Source organism: Macaca fascicularis, chromosome 8, assembly GCF_037993035.2.
Source record: "Macaca fascicularis isolate 582-1 chromosome 8, T2T-MFA8v1.1".
NCBI lineage: Eukaryota > Metazoa > Chordata > Mammalia > Primates > Cercopithecidae > Macaca > Macaca fascicularis.
In genome coordinates, this window is record NC_088382.1 from 35,826,820 (window position 1) to 35,850,300 (window position 23,481).

Below are 23,481 nucleotides of genomic sequence, written 5' to 3' on the forward strand. Positions count from 1 at the left end.
ATTTACTTTCCAGCTGCTGGCCACGGTGCAGTGATTTGCTCCAGTGTTCATTGTCATGGTGTATTGCCTTTACACCTCGAAAGAACATTAATCCATTAAGATACTTTTGTTGCTGTATCCTCACATGGGGGTTATCACATCGCAGTGAACACAGGAGTGAGATACAGCACTGTTAACCCTTGTGGCATTTGGCATATGACAGACAACTACATAGTTCAAACAAAGTTTTTTTTTTTTTTTTTTTTTTAACACCAATTGCGAGTATTGTCTTGTTTTATTTCCCCTTAAATTATCCAAGTAGCTCAGAAAATTCAGCAATTTTGCATATCTACTGTATTTCTCAGACTGTCTTTTGCATGTGGAATAAGTGCGGAAATAATGTCATGTGGTGTATCCCAGGTTTTGTGAGGAAAATATGGTCCCTATTGATAGATCAATAAATAGAATCTTTAGCACATTGTCCAGTAGTTAAGAGCCAGGGCTCTGGAGTCAGACTTCCTGGGTTCAGATACTGACTTGATAGTATACCAGCTGTGTGACTATAGACAGGTTACTTTACCTCTCTGTTTCTGTTTCTTCATCTGTAAGTTGAGGATAATGATAATAATACATACCTCCTGGAGTTATCATGAAACTTAAAAACGTTAATGAGCGTAAAGCTCTTAGAACAATGCCTGGCACGTAGTAAGTACTCAATAAGTATCAGCTGTTATTATTCAAAGGCATTTATGGTTGAAAGTACTATATATATAAAATATATATATACACACTACATACTACTATATATATTGTATATAGATGTACTATAAATAAAAGGGACTTTATTTAACTTCATCTCATAGGCTTTGAAAATATATTATAGTTGTTTTAAGTTTTTTATCTTTAGCCCCTAACTGGGAAGTACAGGGCAAGGAACTATATAGAAAAGGGAGATTGCTAATTTCAATAAATAACTAATTTCAATTATCAGGGTGAAAAATTATCTTACCTAATAAACCTGCATTCATTTTCCCTTGTAGAGTTTTACAGTATTGTAAATTTCTCACAAATGGGGAGAGATGATTTGATTTATATAGCTCATAAGAACAAAAAAATTTACCGTAGTGGCTATGAAATGGAGTAATCTTTCCCAGATTTTTAATCTCCTGTCCTTCTCTCCGTTTTCTACCTCCACTTCAAACTTTGTAGGAAAACTAGGTATGATAAACAGTCCTAGGTTTAAGTACAGCTTGTTAGACTTACAACATTAAGTTCCCCTATCAATTTCCGTCTCCTCACCTGTAAGTGGAAATAATCATTATGTATCTTTCATGAAATACATACCAGAACTGTTGCAGATGAAAGGAGATTTGACCAAATGGTAATTTTGGGAATATGTAGTAACAACAAGGCACATTAACAGTTAAGTATCCTGTAGACTCTGGTCAGTCAATGGAGAAGAGCAACTTTGACTTGAGGGCATAGAAGACATGGTGGCTGACACTTATAATCCCAGCATTTTGGGAGGTTGAAGCAAGAAGATTGCTTGAAGCTAGGTGTTTGAGACCAGCCTGAGCAACATAGTGAATCTCCGTATACCAAACAAAACAAAACAAAACAAACCCAGCATGGTGGTGTGTGCCTGTGCCTCTGGTCCCAGATATATGAAAAGCTAAGGCAGGAGGATCACTTGAGCTTGAGCTTAGGATTCCAAGGCTGCAGTAATCTATGATAACATCACACCACTGCATTCTAGCCTGGGTGACAGAGTGAGACTCTGCCTCCAAAAGAAAAAAAAATTAAAGCAGAGAAGGTAATGTGAAAATTTATGCACTCTTCTTGCAATAATACAAGAACCATCTGACCATCTGGCTAGACTCTGAAATCAGGTGAAATAAATGAGCTAGCAAGGAAACGACCAGGGTCTCAGCTGAGGCGGGGTCCAGTTTGAGAGTCCTCCAACAGTGATGACCAGATAAGAGAAATACAGAACATGAAAACTTCAAAGTAAAGATAATTCAACCTACTTGACAAGTTTCCCATTAGATTTACATGTCATTTTTGTTAGTGTCTGACAGCAGAGCAGCATAAGAGTCCTAGCCCAGTGGCATACAGAACACAAACAATGTCACAGGGCCTCACGATTCATAGTAATAAAAAGTCATAGAGAAGATAGATGGGGCCTCTGGAATCATTTTGTACCTGGGTTTCTTCTTTGTCGGTGTCTTCCAGATTCTTCCTCATCCTTTCAGCAGACACTTGAAGTCCTACTTTGGGTTAGGAGAGCCTGAGATCCTGTGTATCTTCCATTCAATAAATTTAGTAATTTTGATGTTTAGGTATAGTATCAATCAAAATGGACACATACACAGTCAGGCAATAGCCTGATCCTCCAAATAGGGACTGTGACCCCCTGCTAGTAACTCGCCTACCCTTGTTTGATTTGGTAGGGATAAATTCCTTGAATGGCCCTGTGTTTGTACATGTGTTTTTTGCTTGTTTGTTTTGTTTCTTGAGATGGACTCTCACCCTGTCACCCAGGCTGGAGTGCAGTGGACTGCCCACTGCAATCTCTGCCTCCCTAGTTCGAGTGATTTTCATGCCTCTACCTGCCTAGTAACTGGGATTACAGATATGTGTCACAATGCCTGGCTAATTTTTGTGTTCTTAGTAGAGATGGGGTTTTACCATGTTGGTCAGGCTGGCCTTGAACTCCTGATCTCATGTGATCCATCTGCCTTGGCCTCCCAAAGTGCTGGGATTGCAGGCGTGAGCCACCGGCGCCCAGCCCTCTACGTGTATTTTTTAAATGCAGTCAGTTGAGTATGGTTTTCAGATGTAGAATATGATTAATCATCTTCGATGGCCTTAGCATATGCATACTATTTAACTGGGCTAGTTGTGGCTCATACCCTCAAATCAAATATCTTAAAGAATACTGTTTCAGTCATTTTGTAGCAGTTAATTGTGAGAAGTGAAACTTGGAGGACATCCGCATGTAAAATCCCCCACCAAAGGAAACCAATATGTTTGGGAAATCAAAATGAAGCACTAGTAGGAAGCCAGCTCTGGCATAGTGGCACCACTGTGATGAGTGTTAGAAGTAAAATGCTGCAATGGTGCCCCCAATTTTCTTCTTTTATGTTGTATAATGACACATTCTATGCATGTGATGTGACGTCATTCAGCATGCTTGCAAATAAATTATTCAGTAGTTCATATACACATCATTGTATTATGTAAGAAGTTGAACATGGAACTGCTAGAATGGAGTTTCCAGAGTCCAGCCATCTTAGTCCTACTTTGAAGCCTATTCCCAGCGTGTTTGCTGGTTGGATTTAGTTTGCTGCCAGTGGTAGACAGAGTCAGCTTGAGAATATTTTATAACAAAATACTGAATTTTATGGCAACTTTTATTTCAAATGAAGGTACCATCCTCGTTCCTCAATAAGCAGGGACAAATCGCAACTCCATTTCAGCTCACAGGGAACTCTATTTAAGCGACTTGAATCAAGAATATTCCGTCTGGAGCCTGATTCATCTAGAACACAGGGCAGGGTGAGCACAACATCACCACAGGTGGCAACAAATAATGGTCTTGTTGGGCGATTCGGGATATAACTCAACATCACCCACTGCATCAGCAGCAGGGCATTAAAACCTAGGTGCATTCCACAATACCATCACCACTAGAATGTGCTGCCTTTTACACAGCTATATTTACACATTTTCATCTGATAAGACAAACTTTCCCTTTTATAGCCAAATTTGTGAGTGCAGCTCAGAAGAGAAGACCAGATGGAAGAGCACAAAGTTTATCCACTCTGTTGCAGGACCGTAATCAACTTTGTGAGTTAGTCCAAGGAGGGAGAAATATGATCGGGGGAGTTTTGGAGACTCTCCATAGTAATTTATCTACTTCTAACATGACTATTAACAAAAGGACAGCCTGCATAGAGGATTGATTAATGATGTTCGTGTGGCTTTCATCAGCTAACATAATTGTCAGTCACCGGTTGTCACTGTGGGATCTGCACATGTGTGATGGTGGGCTTTTTACACATTTATGCAGGGAAGACTTCACTGGGATCATAGCTGAAAGCTCACTGTTACTTGATAATATTTTGCAGATTTCCTGTGTAATTTGTTCAATGTGTTGAGGCTGTTCAGATTAGCTGCACAAACGTGGAGAGTAAAGATAGGAGCTAGCTTTGCATTGTCAGATCCTCCAGAGACCAGAAATAACAACTTATCTAGTGTCACATGCCATCAGCATTATCTCTGCAGCATACACATGCTAAAATTTGTTTCCTGTTCTTAACAATACAGTACAATATTTGATATAGCTGCATGGATAATATTTGAAAAATAAGGGCACAGTAGATGATTAAAACAAGAGGATTGCTTAGATGAATGAGGGTTTGTTTTTTTTTTTGGAAATTTATTTTGCCCTTACCACAAGTATTTATTCACCCATTAAATTATTGGAATAAATGAACATGTCACATTGAGTTTTTGTGGTGGTCAGAATATGAAATATAAGTATTTTTGGATTACCACAAGTTTTTTCCTAAATCGTGTGACATAGCAAATAGGAAAAGCAGATTACAAAAGTAGACTTTGAAAGTATACCTCGTATACCTGCATGTTTTGAGTTAGAGTCAGAAGAGTATATTTGTGATCTTTTAAAATCTTTGAAAATACTTAAAGCCTGTAAAAAGAAGTATTCAAAAGAAATGCCTGTGAAATGTGTGGCATTGGTCTGATGGCATTTGCATGTCTGTTTTAAAAGGCTGTTCTTTGCACTTGACTGTCTGCCTCTGTTGATGCATTTCTAAGGGTGTGGATATGTTTATATTAATGTCAAGCAAGTTTGAAATAGATTTAGGCACAGACTGCTTGAAACTTGCTATGTTATTAAATTGTTTCAGGGTGTGGAACTACCACCCCTCTAGAAACACATAGAAAGCAAAATTATGAACTGCGGTAGACCAAATACAATTAAATCACACTTAAGATTCTCGGAACACCTCCTGCATTTGAAGCATTAACTTAGCCTTGAGCTTGCCTTCAGCCAATTTTTTATTAACAGATCTTTTATGCATGGATAAGACTTGCAAGACAAGTAAAAAATTTTTTTGCACTTTTAAAATTCGAGTACTCAGTTAACAAGAATTGACCCCAAGTTTAGGAACTACCATTGGCCTTATAAAGTTATTACTAGGTATTGGAAGATACTTGGTGAATAGGTTTTATTTCAGTGAAATAAATGAGATTGTTTCATGTGAGTAAAGCATATGCCTGAGAAACATGAAAATGAATTCTATTAACAGATAGCTATTTATATAATCTATGACAAAAGAAAATTTACTCTGTTGAAAATTGACTTACTATGGAAGGATGAAAAAAATCATACAAACCACATGGACTCAAATATTAGTTTGCATTTTTATAAGAATCTGTGAAATATTCAGGGTTATTCCAATAGTCCTGGAAGACAAAAAGTTTCAAATAATATCCGCAAAGATAAAAAAAGGTTTAAAATTATTGCCCTGTGTCCTTGATACTTGAATTTGGGTTCTACCCTGAGTGAGTGAGAAACTTTGTGTAGTCCTTGTCTAGAAGGTACCACTGACAGCAGGACACCCATAGGTCAAAGATGCAATCTGTTGGTAGTACACAGATGTGTTTCTTCACTTATGCTATGGAGGATTTTGAGTTATCAACTTAAGAGAACTGTTTTCTGAAAAGCTGGATATCCTCATGTCATAGAAGTTACCCCAGAAGGACACAGCAGGCACATTATTACACCTGGACTTCTAGGGATGCAAAGTTAGAGTAGCCACGAGCTTTTCCACATCTGATGGATTTGGAACTATGTGCAAGAGAGAGAAATTCAGGCTGGTCACTAGAGGTATCCTTGAACCCCAAACATCGAGAAATGTTCGTACATCAGGGTCAGCTTAGGAGGGGATATTTTAGCTAAGAAGGACCTTGGATCTGAAGGTCTCTGCCTCATTGCATTGTAGATCATCTCGTAAGACAAGGGATGTACCACTCTGCGTATGGACCCCAAAGGAAAGGAGAAATGTTGACCTGCCCAATGAACAATTGGTTTCCTTCCATCAAAAGACCTAGTGGGGTTGGAGCCCTTGAAGTCACAATTGTGAGGATGAACCATATGAACATTTCAGTGCAATACTGCCGGCAGAATTTAAATGATTTAAATGAATTTAAATGATTCATTATTAAATTTAACTTATAAATTATTAACTCTAATAATTACGAGAATTTCTTTCATAAATGCAAATTAACCAAGACTTTAAAAATACTTAATGACATGAACATAAAGAAGCAAACCATAGACACCAGAACCTCCTTGAGAGTGTAGAGTGAGAGGAACGTGACGACTGAAAAACTACCAGTTGAGTACTATGCTTGTTACTTGGGCAACAAAGTCATCTATGCAGCAAACCCCTGCAACACTCAATTTACCCATACAGAAATCTGTGCATGTACCCCCTGCATCTAAAATAAAAGTTGAAAAAAGAACAGACTAATGCACACAGACACACACACACACACACACACACACACACACAGACACACACACACGTGCGTACTTAATGAAGCCTAGGTCTTTTATCTAATGGCAGAAAGATCAGATGAGAAAAGCAAAAAATCAGAGACAGACCAAGGCTGCCGGTTTTATTTTCCTCTATGTATGTGTTAGTGTGTATATGTATAAATGTATTTCTATTTGCTAAACCGTCTAAAGTTTAGTTGAAGACATCATGACATTTCACCCCTAAATGCTTAAGCAGATATTGTCTAAGAACCAGGAGATTCCTTTGCGTAACCGCAATGCAGTGCTCCCACTTGAGAAATTTAACTTTGATACAATATTTTTATTCAGATTTCCCCAGTAGTCCCAATAATATCCTATGTAGCTCTTTTTCCCTTGGAGCAGGATCCAATCAGTAGCTCCACATTGCATTGACTTGCCATGTCTCTTTAGTCTCCTTTCATCTAGATCACATTCACAGTCTTTTTTGTTATTTATGACATTGATTTTAAAGCCTATTTCAGGTGTTTTGTAGAATATCTATCATTTTGAATTTGTCGTATTGTTTGCTCATGTTTGAAATCAAGACACCTAATACAGAAATAAGAAATAAACTAATGAAAACAGAAGGTGAAGAGGAAGGAGAGATGAGCTAAAGAGAGAAAAGAAAAGAGGGAATGAGAGAAAAGAGGGAAAGAGAGACAAACTGATTTTGTGATAAAATGTTTATCAAAATGGAAGAAAACAAAGTCTCCATAGTATGTTCAGACTATATTGATAAGCAAATATATGGAGTGGTAAGTGGGGAACATGGTCCTTAAAGAGAAGGTATCTGAAGTATGGTTGACACTCAGACAATGCAGGCGTTAGGGGTGCCAATCCCCTGTGTGGTCAAAAATTTAAGTATAACTTTTGACCCCTGCAAACTTAACTACTAATAGCCTACTGTTGACTGGAAGTCTTATCAATAACACAAACAGTTGATTAATAAATATTTTTATCTTATATGTGTTATATATGGTATTCTTATAATACAATAACATGAAGAAAATATTACAAGGAAGAGAAAATATATTTACTATTCACCAGGTGAAAGTGGATCATTATAAAGGTCTTCATCCTTGTCATCTTCATGTTGAGTAGGCTGAGAAGGAAGAGGAAGAGAGGGGCATTGGTCTTGCTGTCTCAGGGGCAGCAGAGACAAGAAAATTCATGTATAAGGCATTTTGCTTAGAGGCAAGGGAATAAACCTTGGAAGTTCTGGTGTGTTCCCAAGTTCAATGTAAAATTAAGAGGGGTGAAGAATTCAAACTAGTTATTTCAGTTTATACATAAATTAATGAGGCAATGTATTTTTCTTAATATATGTAAACCAGTTTTTTTGGTGTCATTTAGCACCAGCAGATTTGTTTCTTTAAAACCCTTCACCAGGCCTTTGGCTCACACCTGTAATCCCAACATTCTGGGAGGCCAAGGCAGGCGAATTGTTTGAGCCCAGGATGTGGAGACCAGCCTGGCTAACATGGCAAAACTCTGTCTCTACAAAAAATACAACAATCAGCCAGTCATAGTGGCATGCACTTCTGGTTCCAGTTACTCAGGAGGCTGAGGTGGGAGGGTTACTTGAGCCCAATAGGTAGAGGTTGCAGTGAGCCATGATCATGCCACTGCACTCCAGCCTGTGCAACCGAGCAAGACCCTGTCTCAATCAATCAATCAATCAATCAATCAATCCCATCACCAGGATCACAAAGTTAAAAATGATCTTAAGGAGTTAACAGAAATATGTAGACACTATTTCAGATACATGAGAATTTAGTCTGTTTTTAAAAACCTGCAAAACAGAGATTCATGAACCACATTTTAAAAAGACTTCTATGAAAGCTTTTCAGAAAAAAATATTTTCAAGCTGTCAAAAAAAAAAAAAAAAAAAAAAAAAAAAAAAAAAAGAACCAGACAAAATCATCAGGTATCAGGGGCTAAGAACAGCTAAAATAAGTTTTCTAATTTGTCAGTGTTTCCGCTACATTAAATGCCTGCTTCTCTACCTCATCTCCCAGCCACCAAATAAATAAAAAGGGGGATATGTAACTGTAGGGGTACTGCTAAGAAATCACAGTGTTCAGATGATTTTTTTCTGAAATTTATTGGAAACTTCATGTGTTCATTCTTGACATTTTTTGGATTTACTTGGCAAGGGCAGAATCGTAGAAAAACAAATAGAGTTCTCTGAGTAGGAAAGGTACTCCATTTCCTGTTCATGGTTAGGTGACCCTGATTACTGTCCTTGGAGTCTTGAGCCCCTTACCCAGTGAATAAGTAGGTACTGAATCAGGGAGGTGCAGACTCATTTGCCTGGGTTTGTTTTCTGGGAGTTCCTGTTTAACATTCCTGAACTGGAGCAGAAGTAGATTTTTTAGCTGGCTTTTCTGAGACTCTGAGGAAACTGAGAGTTGTTGAATTCTCGGGTTCTGTGATGTTTGATACTTATTAAGAGAAATTATGTGTGCAGAGGAAAATTTATTCATCTATGCTTTTAACAAATGGCTGTGATAAACAGAATTAGACATACTATATGGAATTGCATAACACACCACCACATGTCCGTATTACCCGCTTCCACAGTTATCGGGTTCTTGGTAATTGTTTTTCAACTTTATGCCTATCCATTCCCCACCACCGTATTATCTTGAAGCAAATCTCAGATATTATAACATTTTATCTGTAAGTATTTCAGTAGATATTTTTAAGCTGTCTTGCTTAAAATAAGAATGGTATGTAGGTGTTTAATGTATTCTCCAAGTTAATGCATAATTTAAGTACTCACAGTCTCTGTTGAGACTATTTACATGCACTAAATCCGATCAAAGAGAGAATTTGATGTGAGTCGTGGTCATCTGGAATGGTCCATTCATTGTGTTTGGGATAGCAACTGTGTAGGTCCAGTCAAAGAGTGGTAGCATCAGAGAACTTCTGTCTTGAAGAAAGGGGCCATTGTTAAGATTGATGGGTTTTCTGTGTTCTTTGGTCCTCTCTGATGACAGGATAGTGAAATGAGCCCTAGCTCTGAGTACCCACAAACTTTGTAACCATGGATAAAGTCAGCCACTTACTTATCTCTGAAATTAAACTTCCCGATTTTAAAAATGGATGTGATGCTTCCTGCGCCTATTCACAGAACTGTGATACACTGTGATTTGGGATGTGAACACGCTTTAAAAATAATGGCCCGGTTACATATTCTCCTTTTATTTTTATTTAAAAAAAATGTTTTTTGAAACAGAATCTTACTCCGTTGCTCAGGCTGAAGTGCAGTGGTGGGATCATAGCTCACTGCAGCATTGACTTCCTGGGCTCAGGTGGTCCTCCCACCTCAGCCTCCCAGGTAGCTGGAACTACAGGTACATGCCACATGCCGCGCTAATTTTTGTATTTTCATAGAGATGGGGTTTCACCACTTGCCCAAACTGGTCTCCAACCTCTGAGCTCAAGTGATCCTCCTGTCTCAGCCTCCCGAAGTTGGGGGATTACAGGTGTGAGCCATCGCGTCCGGCCTACATATGCTCCTTTAACACAGGCTTTTGGTTATTTGAAATTACCAATGTTCAGGATTCTTAATGGCATCAGAGAATATAAGCTTGAATAAGTAACTATCTAGACTTTTTTTAAGGAATAATTTTCTAATCTAGGTTCTCTTTTCTTCTGAGTATATTTTATTTGGGCATTTTATTTTTCTCCAAGATGAGATCCATTTTCACTCATCCATTTTGAGATTGTTTTTCTCTCTGTTAATAAAACCTTTGGAATGGTGCCTTGATCAGGCTAACTCAAAATTAAATGTTTCTCTTTGAAAGATTGCCTGGTGATCAGAATTGTTTTTTCCTTCTCTTATTTTAGCCTTGCCTCCCCGATTGAAAGAGATGAAAAGCCAGGAGTCGGCTGCAGGTTCCAAACTAGTCCTTCGATGTGAAACCAGTTCTGAATACTCCTCTCTCAGATTCAAGTGGTTCAAGAATGGGAATGAATTGAATCGAAAAAACAAACCACAAAACATCAAGATACAAAAAAAGCCAGGGTAAGTATAATCCATAAAATAGTAGAGACTGCCCCAGCAATAAAGTAAATAACATATAAACGTTATTTAGGCCCTAATAAGTGAGCTTACTATCAGAAACATGATAGATAATAAGTGAAAAGCTGTTTCATTATATAATGACAAAAAATCATCTTATCACACAGGCAAGAATTCAGAGTTTCTGGTTCTTACAACTTGTTGATAAAGAAAAGAAAGGATGGATGGAGAAAGAGCTATAGGAAGTAAGAAGAGATGGAAGGGAAGAAGGAAGAGTGCATTAGTGGCAGATGCTATCATAGTAATAGATCCTAAAATTCAATTTCTTGGCCAGGCACAGTGGCTCATGACTCCAATCCCAACACTTTGGGAGGCCGAAGAGGGCAGATCACCTGAGGTCAGGAGTTGGAGACCAGCCTGGCCAACATGGTGAAACCCCGTCTCTACGAAAAACACAAAAAGTAGCCGGGCATGGTGGGTGCCTGTAATCCCAGCTACTTGGGAGGCTGAGGCAGGAGAATCACTTGAACCCGGGAGGCAGATGTTGCAGTGAGCCAAGAGCATGCCACCGCACTCCAACCTGGGCAACAGAGCAAGACTCCATCTCAAAAAAAAAAAAAAAAAAAAAAGAAAAAAAAAACCAATTTCTTTAAAATAAGACAAATGCATATAATAATGTAGAGTACCAGTGCCTTACACAGCTAAAATCACAACTTCATTATAAAGCTCAGTAAATACTTAGATTTATAGAAAGAATTGGAATGTAACCAGTTGAATTCAGACTATTTTTTAACATGGGGTTAATGATATAATTATATCTAATAAGAATTTTTAACTGACACTGCTGATAAAGCACATTGTCACTCTAGCAGATTTTAAAATCAGGTAATCTTAAGTAGCAAGAATTTTAAATGTTCCTACTCTCCCTGAGGGGGTCCATATTTGACAGGGTTTAATGTGATTCCTGTAACATCTTGGTGGATGCATTCTGGATCTACTCTAAAATGATGCTCTGTTATCATACCTACACTCTTCATTCTTATTTACTTCCTTACTTAAGAATCATTTCTTCTAATATCAAACTACATTTTGAAATCAGAGAAGAGATAAGTCAGTTGGATTTCTGCTTCTAAAGAGTCTTTTAATCAATGTGACATGTATAATAGTGGTTCCAAACTCAAAGATGACATTTTCTGCACTCAAATGTCACAGTGAACCCCCAAGTATGGTAACAGAAGCAACAGAACATTCTCCTGTACTTTGATTTTATAGGACATTAGCCAGAAAGTTGTTACACATTCATGAGCAAAGTGATTACAGTGAGAATTAAATTTAATCTTATCAAAGTGTTTGTTTGCTCTGATGACTGTAATTAGGTTTTTGTTTCTAGTTTCTGTGGTTTTATAAGCTATATACTTACTTTATTAACTACATGTTGACTCTAGTTATTGATCATGTCAGATAGATCTGTTGCTTTGGAAGAATAATAAAGTGTATTGTATCACTTTCTGCAGCAGGTGGTACTTCAAAGATACAAAATGTAATATTGTAAAGAGACATGGCATTTTTATACCTAATATTACTTATTTTTTTACATTATTCCAATATGTAGCAGTTCAACAGCACATGGCAACTATCTTACTTTGCAGATTAGGAAATTGAGCATCAAAAAAGTGTTCTGCTTTGCCTCAAGTCATATAACTAGTAAGAGACTCAATGAGAACTGAGTTCATTATTGTTATACCCATTAAAAAATGTAATATACTGAGAAAGAAGGAAGTTAAGTTTCTTCCTGTAGATCATAGTGGTAATGAATGGTTCAACTTAGATTTGAAATAGGTCTGACTCTAAGTCTCATGCCTTTTCAACAGATACTTGTGATTTTGCTATATAGATTAAATAGATTTGGTACAAATCTGTTTCTTGGGTTCCTTTCTTAAAACTGGAGAACCTTCATATTTAACAGCATATGTGCATGAGGGGAGTAGGAAATACAATGAATGAATTGAAAAGATAAGTATGATTCTTATAAAGAAGTTTAACAGGACAAAAATACTCCTAGATTTTGGATGGAATCGATTTTGGTGTTTGCTTTTCATCCAACAAGTTAGTAAGAAATGAAGTTATCTCTACATGCAGGGTAATGTCTCATTTATTTCTACGTGGCTGTCAAAGGATACCAGTAATATTTAAGTGCCATGAAAGGTTTTATGGTAGGACTGTGGAGAAATTAAAGAGGTATAGGGTATTATAATCTCTGTACCCAGGGGCGGGGGTCATAAGACTGTATAGAGATTATCTAGTTCAGTCTTATATAAAACATGGGAATTCTGGAAATCATGTGTTACAACACTGCTAGAGCAGGGGAGGAGGAAGGGAGGGAGGAGAAGTTCATCTAGAAGAAAGCATCTCACACTGCAAATATTCAATCTGATGCTACCTGGAGAGAAGCAAATGAAATTTCGGTAGATAAGATGAGAAAATGAATTCTTTAAAAAAGTGAACTGACTAGAATGAATAGGCTTTAGAAAAGGTACATGTATACTTAAAGAGGTAATTTGTTACATGGCTTCGATGACATATAAAAGTATCATTAGTATTCAGAAAAGCATTTTCATATTGGCTTCATAGGTCCAGACAGCTAAGAGCACTGTCTACATATTAATAAAATCCCATAATACCAGAAAGGGCAATAGTCAGAAATTACTTCTTTTAAACAATAGTCTTGCTGGAAATAATTAAATGGTGAAAAATGTATTGAAGTGATGCAACTATAAATCATTTGCAGCAAAACAGTTAACATATTTGATCTAAAAAGACATACTTTGTATAGAGTGGACAGCTATTTGATAATCAGCTTTTCAATTTTTAGAATTGGGTATTTTGTCATATCTAAAATTGCGTCTTTTTATTTAAAAAAGCATTGTCAGGTTTTTTTAAGATTAAAGGATCCAGCTGAATCTAAATTTAATTAACATTTGCAAGGTGTTCTATTATTTCAATTTATCCTGTAAATATAAGTAGAATGAATATAATTATTGTTATACCCATTTAAAACATTAATATCCTGAAAATGAAGGAAGCTAAGTTTCTTCCTGTAGATCATAGTGGTAATGAATTGTTAAACTTGACTCTAACTCTTGTGTTTTTCCAGAAGATATTTGTGATTTTGCTACATAAAGTCAGAAGTCAGAACATAGGGCTCTGGCATGCTTAGGATAATGGCTTTAATTAAAAGATTCTTATTTTACAGATTCATTTATATATTACTATTAATGAGTTTTAATTACTAAGATATTCAGACTATTAGTATTCTGCAGTGGTTAGTTGGTTATTTTGACTTAAACTTTTTCTTAGGCTATGATCAACCAAGCAGAGGTGAAGTTTAGTTTGAAGTGTAAGATTTTTCTGGGATTCTCTTTATTTAAATACATTGACTCTTTTCCAATCTTTAGTCTTGACTTCTTTTTCACATTTTTTATAATCTAGATTGTGCATAGCAGCAGCCAAAATATCCTTTTAATCCCTTGGTGTTTAATGCAACAATTTCACAGCAATATGCAACTTCTATTATTTTGTAAAATCTTTACCCTTCTTTTGCTCATGGTCCTACTAAAAACTACATTCCTATGTGTTCTTCGTATGATTTTTGAATTCCTATCTGAGCCTTTGTTTTCTTTCGCTAACCCACGTGTGGGGCCAATTAAAAGAAATGGAAACTTCCCTCGTGTTATATGTCTGCTTATCTCTTTGTTCTTGTTTTCTTTGACTGGTGGATGATTTCAATCAAGAAAACTGGTTAAAAAGCTTGGCGTGTGACAGATTCATATGTGAGGACTGTCAGATTGACCTCATTTAAATACCTATTCTTTCTTAGCTTTATCAAAGGCTGACTTTCTATTATTTGTATGTTTCACACACTTTTGGATACCCTTAATTTTGCCTCAGCTTTTACTATTTTAATTTTGTTTAAAATTGGCTCTCATTGTTTTATTCACATTGAAAAAGTATTACAAATTATTTCTTCTATTTTTAATGGTTGCCTTTTTTGACTTTATAATGGAAAAAGTTTATGTGCATTTTTTTCTCATCTTAGCTTAGCAACTCTATTAGATCACTTGAACTTTATATATAATGAAATCTCAATGTTCTCATGTAGAAAATGGGACTCAGTGGCATTCTATATGGTTTATGTGAGGCACGTGGTACAGTGACTGGTTCTGTTGTTTAAGAAGCCCCTCTTTTAGCCAAGCACAGTGGTGTATACCTACCGTCCCAGCTATTGAGGATCTCTTGAGTGCAGGAGTTTAAGACCAGCCTGGGAAACAAAGCAAGACCCTGTCTCTATACTTTAAAAAAAAAAAATCATAATTTCCTCTTTCACTTCTTTGTCCTTTTCACGATGATCAGTTTTACACTGTCTGAAGCAGTGTTGGACACACACACACACACAAACACTGTCTGTATAATTTCTTAGGGGTCAGGGAACCAAAACTGTATAAACAGAAGAGTTCTTCCCTATGTGTAATTAAGTTTCCTTAGCCTGTAACTATGGTAGAAGAATCAAGCTAAAATAAAACTAAACTAAGTAATAGCTAATGAAACCTTGAATTCACCTTGTAAGTGAGCACTCACTAAAAAACACAGTGTGCTTTCTGATATTAAAAAAATGAAAAGGAAATTAATATTCAGAATTTTTTATCTTCAAATTACTTCGCATTAATTTATTTTTACACTGTACTGTTTTTTCTCATTCTAAAAGTAATGTATGGTTATGAAAATCCAAATATTTCAGGAATATAGGATGTAATTACTATAATAATAGCTAACACTTATTAGGAAGTCACTATATTGCAAAAACTGTTTTAAACACTTTCCACGAATTAACTCATTTAATATTTTTAGAAAATAAAAATCCATGGAAACACCAACCTTCCTCCAGATCCACAGAAAACTCATCAATTAAAGAGCAAAAAGTTATATTTATGACTATAAGGGAATCAGGTAGTCTTTCCAAGTTAATTTCCTTCTTGTAGACAGTATATGGTATCTTACAGAAAAGAGAAAAAGAAGACTGTTGTAGCCATACTTATCAAAGCGCCAAATCTTTTTGCAATATATAATTTTCAAGGAAGATTTGGCTCATTCTACACCCTTACTACATTCTGTCCCTACTCTAGGACACAAGGCTGGACAAATCCCATAGTTACATGTATCATTAGAATTCAGAGGGGTCTTTATGCTCCTTTAGGTCAGTGGTTTTCCAATGATGTCCCTGTAGAGTGCTAAATTTCTATTGAATTGCAAAAAGGATTACCAGGCCCTCTGACCTGGAACACTTTCTGTGTGATATTTTTGAATATGAGGTTCTGATTTAAGCTTTCATTTTAAAACAGGATTTTGTTGTAAAAAATAGTTGAAACCACTGATCTAATTTAATCTTTCTCTGCATAGAGATATTCTTGTAAGAATGTGCTTGGCAGGTGGCTATCCAGACTTGAATCTTTCCAAAGAGAAAACCTAACTCTTTCACAAGACACCCTGTACATTTTTGAATGCTCAGAAAAGTTAGTCTATGTAATATCATTCAAAACATGTTTCCTTTTTCCTGTAAGACTTAGTTTTCCTGTAAGACTTAGCAATCCCAAATAATTTCCTTTTCCATATGCGTCCAGGAAATATATTTAAATAGCTACTTATATTTCATTCATAGTTGTCTGCCAGTGGGACCTCTGTTTCTTTAACATAATCCTCTCTAGTGATAAGATTTCTAGGCCCTATTCAATTCTGATCACCCTCTTCTAACGTCCTTTAATTACGGTTTTTTTTTTCCCCATCAAATATCATTCCAAAGTGTATCTAAAGTATAACTGAGCATTCTAGATATGATCCAGCCAATGAGGAATGTATTGGGGCTTTTATCCAATTTGATTGATGCTCCGCTTTAATATTAATTTGGCTAAAGAGTACCTAAGGTTTTTTTGTTCTTCTTTCTTTTTGAAAAGAGTTTTAAAAATGGGTTAATAATAAAGCATGTGGCTAATTAGAAATCCTTATTTCTGCATATATTGTAGTCGAGGGATATCTCCTCTTGTATTTATGTCACCAATTTTCGAACGTGAATGCACTTGTGATGCTTATCTCTATCAAATTGAATCTTAGTCTTGGCCCATTGATGATCTGTCCTAGGATTCCCAAGGGTGTTCTCCACAGAGAAGATTCCATGGCCACATGTCATACCTGCCTTAGAAATTCACAGTACAGATTTGCAAAAAACTACCGAGATGCATTGTTGTAAAGAGACCTCTTTAACTCTTTTTTAATGCAACATTTATTTTAGTATAGAACCATTTTTTTAAATCTTCTTTCTTTTAAAGCCTAACATTTGATTACATTACTAGGAATAGTATTCCAGGAAACAATGCCAAGGCCTATTAGGAGAAGTTTTATTTTAAGACTTATCCCTTTAAGATTATGTTAACTGTAAATATGATTACCATGTTTCTTATAGTTCCATCTAGTTCAATAGTTAAAATGTTAATTGCATTGGGTCAGGAAAGGAGTCTTTACATACAAACAGGATTGTTCCTAGATCTGTATAAATAGGAAAGAAGGGCTGTTCGTGAGGGTGTTGTAATAATCTTGGAGTTGTACATTCTTGGGATGTTGTTGTAATCTCATCTCAGAATTTGGGGACTTAAGAAAAGCTACTGTTTTCTTACTTTAGAAATTTACTCTTTCTGTGGCATTGAAAAATCAAGATATTAATGCCCCACCCTGATATTGTTCATAATTTTTCTATTATTGCTAGTGGTTTCATGGTTATACATGAAAATTCTTCCAGTAAACTATGCTAAATGTTGGGCTGCAAAATCTTACTGTACTCATCCAGTTTTTTCGCACTATTTTTCAAAGATACCCATCATGAAGGAAACTTGTCATGTATGAACAAAATAGATAAATAGCTGACAATCCATTTTAAAAATCATATGATATGTGAATACTCCAAAATTCAGCCTAAAAGTTAATGCAACCTGACATTGGGTGATATTCTAATATTGGTTTATTTTGATGATTTTAAAAGTTGTCATATTTTATTGTTAAGACATATCTATTTGCAAAGATATTTGTCATCAAAATGGCCCATTATGGCTTATAGGGATATACTTCGGGGAAACTTTCCTATGAATAATGTCTCTGGTTAATGTGTGAATATTCTTTAAATGGCCCTTGGTGGTGTCCCCATTCCATAGATAGATAAAACTGTTAAATTACGTCCGCTTTTTGTCAACTTTTTTCTGTGGACCATTATTTTCAGAAAATATTAACAGATACACCTTGTGAATGAAAAGGATTCCATGGTCAATGAAGTTTGAGAGAAAATAAATAATATATCCCCTTTCAGGGAGTCACAGTACATCAGCATATTCAAGACCCTGAGAAATCCTGTGAGAATAAAGATAATGAAAAGCCTGTCTTTATTTCACCTAATATTTTCCAAATTTATTTGAATGTGGAACACATTGCTTTGTTACCTCAGGTTTACCTGTTGACATCATTGAGTCATGACTGGCGAAGTTACCTTTTTTTTTTTTTTATTTTTAGACCAAGTCTCACTCTGTCACTCAGGCTGGAGTGCAATGGTGTGATCTCGGCTCACTGCAACCTCTGCCTCCCAAGTTCAAGTAATTCTCCCACCTCAGCCTCCTGTGTAGCTTGGACTACAGATGCGTGCCACCACACGCGGCTAATTTTTGTATTTTTAGTAGAGATAGGGTTTCACTGTGTTGGCCAGGCTGGTCTCGAACTCCTGACCTCCTGATCTGCCTACCTCAACCTCCCAAAGTGCTGGGATTATAGGCATGAGCCACTGCTCTCGGCCGCAAAGTTAATTTTTCAGGCCCGATATTGGTTTGACCATCACTGTTCCTGGTCTGGACCACCTCTGATGGTCTGTGCCCTCTCATTATGGCCTTTTCCTTTCCTCCAACCAGCCATAGGAATATTAGGTTCTGCTTACTCAGCAAGAACCTAATATTTACTTAATCAAACATCCAAATATTTTCTTCATTCATTAACACATTTATCCAATAATGTCTGAGGACAAAGCATAGCCTGATGTATGCTCCATGAGACTAGCAAGAAGTTGACATTATAACTCCCCCCTCCAAAGTGTATGTTCTAGGTCGAGAGATGAGACATACTGAAGGAACTCTCATGAGAGACGTACTCAGGGCTGTCAGAATTTAGGCACATGAGAGCAGCTCCAGCTACATGACCAGGAGAGGCTTGGTGAAGCATTTGGCACCTGACATGGCCCTGGAAGGTCCAGCTGAGATTTTGATGCATAGGAATGCAGGATCCCCATTGTAGGAAGAAGAAATGACACAGCAGAAGCACAGAGGTGGAAAATCAGGGGGCCTACATATGGAACTTTGGGTGGTTCAATCAGGTAGACTGGAGGAGACTAGTAGGAATTATATTTGGAACAATTGGTTTTACTCAGTTAACATTGTGTGACAAGATCAGAAAATTCACCAGAAAACTAGCAAAGTATAATGTGGCAGATTTGCAACCAGAAGGATTGCTGTCATTTCTTCCTCCCTTGTTTTCTCCCTTGTCGTTTACCCTTAAGAGCCCAGGGAATCACAGTTACCAGGCTAGAGCATAGAAGGATTGTTGTTATTTTTTTGCAGATAGGGTCTCATCATGCTGCCCAGTCTGGAGTGCAGTGAGTATTCACTGGCATGATCATGGTACACTACAACCTTGAATTCCTGGGCCCAAGTGATTCTCTCACCTCAGCCTCCCAAGTAGCTGGGATTCCAGGAGCATGCCACCACACCAGGCTTTAGAACAATTCTTTAGAAAGACTTCAGTAAACTCTGAGCCCATCCCTGCTGTTCTGAGTTCTTATATCTCGGAGACTGTTTAAATTATAGGTTATGTGCAACAGTAAAACACAGACACAGCAGATCACAATGCTGCCCATATTAAAAAAAAAAAGTGAATGTTGATGTAATATTCAGAGTTTTATAAAACTGTGTGATAACGTTGCCCAAATATTTATTCCAGTATTAAGAATCTTTCATGTGGTACTATGCTCCCAGCAATGAGAATCTTAAGGAAAGAAAAATTCCCTTCCTTTTGGAATTGATAAATCCTCTTCATTCAAAATTAACATTATTCTTGATATTACTCTACTGAGAAGAAGAGCGCACAGTATTTTTTATCTATTCTAACCTTCAGTAAGTGTCCTTAACAGACTTGTAGGAAATGACTTTATACATTTTCCTCTTCCTAAACCCTAGTGGCTGATGGCATTTGGATATAGAAAACTAAGAAAATTTACCAATTAGGTTTAAAAATCTAAGGTATAACACAGTTATTGGTGATGATAAGGGAGTACAAAGAAAAACTACAGGACTTCCTTTAAACTACTGATTTAGGTGATAAAATTAAGATGATATCCATGGTATAACTTAATGGATGCATCTTACTTTTACTCTAGGTAAAATCATGTGGTCAGATCAATGTAATGGAAGTTGTATTTTAACATATGTGTAAGGTGGGGAGAGGCAGTTTGAGAACTCTGAAAGCACAAAAAAGTGTATATTTATATTTACTGGATTTCTGTGATATATACTGACACCACTTTGGTCCTGATCTTATAGGAAGTCAGAGCTTCGCATTAGCAAAGCATCACTGGCTGATTCTGGAGAGTATATGTGCAAAGTGATCAGCAAATTAGGAAATGACAGTGCCTCTGCCAATATCACCATCGTGGATTCAAACGGTAAGAGATACCTACGGTATACTGTTCCTAAATCTTTAAGAAGAGTAATCAAGACACGTGGTAAGACTCATAATAGATTGGTGTGTTAAATCTCATTGTGAACAAATTAAAAACAAATAAAGAAAACCAGGTGTTTCAAGGATCTTGTATGTCTTTCATAAATTTCTGTACTCCATGAGATTGTATAGACCTTAACTCTACATATATTTTTTACAAAAGGATTTGAATAAGGCCATGAATGGCAGAGATAGGTTGGATTGCTAAAAGATAGAGGTTATACAATTTTTTTAAGTTGATCAGGGAGGGCAGTCAATTCTTTGGCTCTCTGAACAACAGAATACAGTCATATATATATACAGGATATATATACACAATATGTATATATGCACATGCACAGAATATATGCATATTATATATGTACATATATAATATATATGCATAGTATGTATATACATATACCTATATAATATATACACACATACATATATAATATGCATATATTCTGTGTGTGTGCAGAATACAGTCCTGACTCAATTCTGGCAATTTATTCCCATTACATCTGGCTCTAGGTAGTAGAAAGTTAGGCCATTAACTTTTTTTAGGCCTATTAATTTTGAAATTAGGACCATTTTAGAGGCAATAAATTTCCTACTATGAAGAGGCTTCATTTTCAGCTTTCTTCAGAATAGTACCAGGCAATCCTTCTTAAACAAATGAATGACTTAGAGGTAAGAAGTACAATCTACCTCTGACAACTTCTCTGAGTTATTCCAGGAAAGTAAAAGAACCACAGCTGATGGCTTTCTGTTTTGTACTAGCCTAATACTCCATGATTTGATGGAATCATCTATAGGAGCTGATGATGATGATGACCTAGCAATGCTTCTTTAAATCTTTTAGCATAATCAAATGCTATTTTAAAGTCTTTGGTGCTCCTCCCTCTCTCTCTCTCTCTTTCTCTCGTTCTCTTTCTTTCTCTCTTTCTCTCTTTCTTTCTTTCTTTTTTGAATTATGGCACTTAACTATTGCCTTTACAAAATTTGTCATCTGTTATAAAACCAAGCCTAATTGCGTGGCTTCTCGGTAGGAGATGAGAAAGATTCTGCATTTCAAGGGCAAGTGCTCTTAAAGTGATAGAGTAAAAATGCCAGGTCAGCACAGTTAGAGTAAAAGTAATTTTAAGGGTTAATTGTATGGGAGGCTGATGTAGTTTTTGCCACTTGATTCCTCTGTAACATACTAAGAAAGGGAGAAGGGAGATAAAAATAAGAAACAGGGCTGGGAAAATTCAGGTTAATGCCTCATCCTCTCTGGACTTCTCAAGGATCTGTTCCATCACAGAGTAATCAAAGTTTATCACTTTCATTTTAAATATCTCCCTTCATAGAGAGTAAAAGAGAGCAGGGAAAAGGAGTTTCCATTAGGATTCCTGTTTATTACAGTTTAAAATGTAAAACCATTTAAAATTTATATGAGTAAATATAGCATCACTTTATTTTTCAACCAGGGCAGGTTAAGCAATAGTAGTTTGCTAATATTACTTTAACCCATGTGGAATTCTATAGGATGAAGCACACATTAAAAAATTAATTTTAATGGGCTATTTTTTACTTTCTACTATAACCATTGTTTGAAGCTTGTTCTCCTGGGTTTGTCACTGGCTTGGTTCAGTGTGTCGCCTCATGGTTAATGCTATTCAATTGTGATTTTTGACACTTGGATTTCATTTGTGTAGCTATACCACAAAGTCCCAGGAAAATAAAATTAAAGCTAGTGTCATAGTCTCACTGAGTGTCTACAGAAGTATTACATTGATTATTCCATGGTTTCTGATTTACAGGATTAAGCAATGAATTATTTTTTACTCTATTATTCCTGGCAAAAACCCATAGAGTTCCTTTTTTATTAATTTGGGGGTACTGAAAGTTTGATAATATGGCTTTTTACATTTCTTACATAGGAAAAACAACTAATTCATTTTTGCCCACATTGATTCACTCAAGTCTTGGTCTAGTGATCAAACTTGAATATATAGTGTTGACCAATTATAGGGTAGAGAAATGAAACTCGAAGTGTTTTTGATAATGAGTCCTTTTTACCTGGCAAGAATAAAGAGAAATTTATGGAATATTTTAAGTGAGTCATTGTTAAACAACCAACAAAAATTCTTTCAGAAATAGGTTCCTATGGACTTATGTAATTAAAGCCTCTGAAGAAGGAGAATGAAGAATCTCAATTGCAATGCAAGTTGGCCTTGTTTTTATTCTCTTCTTGGAATGTTAGGAATAGATCATCCTTTGCCAACCCCTTCATTGTATTAAAAAAGAATAAAAGAGTTAGCATAGAAAACAGACTTATTCAGGATCACAGAGATATTTAGCAGCAAAAGGAGTTATGAACCCAGGTTTTGGTTTTTTTTTTCTTTATTTCTACCACAGTGCAGTTCCATCTGTATCTGAAATGTTTTTTGTGTGTGTTTTGTTTTTCATTTTATGAGACAGGGTTTCACTCTGTCACCCAGGCTAGGGTACAGTGGTATGATCTTGGCTCACTGCAACCTCTGCCTCCTGGACTCAAAGGATCCTCCCACCTCAGCCCACTGAGTAGCTAGGAGTACAGGTGCATGCCATCACGCCTAGCTAATTAAAAAAAAAAAAAAAATTTTTTTTTTTTTTGAGATGGAGTGTTGCTATGTTGTCCACTCTGGAACTCCTGAGTTCAGCTGTTTTGCCCACTGTGGAACCCCTGAGATCAGTAAGTCCACCCACTTTGAACTCCCAAAGTGCTGGGATTACAGGTGTGAGCCGCTGTGCCCAGCCTTACTCTGTATCTGACTATATGTTTGCAAATGTTTAAGTGAAATTCTTTTGCTTATAAAGAACAGAAGTTGAAGGAATGGTATGAGGCCTAAGGAGTGAGGGATTCTATGGCGAAGAACTAGAACTTCATTATAACTCAGCCTCAAGGAGATGGAATTGTATGCTGGGCATCTCTGGGAATTTAAGCAATGCGAGTTTGTGGTTTTTCTCTCTGGTGTTTCTAACTTTAATATGCTTCTGATACTTTTTT

The 23,481-nt window shown here is 36.4% G+C and overlaps 1 protein-coding gene across 18 annotated transcripts in view; it reads left to right on the top strand.

Annotated features, from left to right (window-relative positions):
• NRG1 (neuregulin 1) overlaps positions 1-23,481 on the top strand; it is a 1,138,773-nt gene that overhangs the window by 952,421 nt on the left and 162,871 nt on the right. For all 18 annotated transcript variants that reach the window (XM_065519067.2, XM_045399020.3, XM_045399022.3 and 15 more), the window contains 2 exons: positions 10,442-10,619; positions 20,291-20,412. In XM_065519067.2, coding sequence (XP_065375139.1) covers positions 10,442-10,619; positions 20,291-20,412 — 300 coding nt within the window. The remainder of the gene's footprint in view (positions 1-10,441; positions 10,620-20,290; positions 20,413-23,481) is intronic.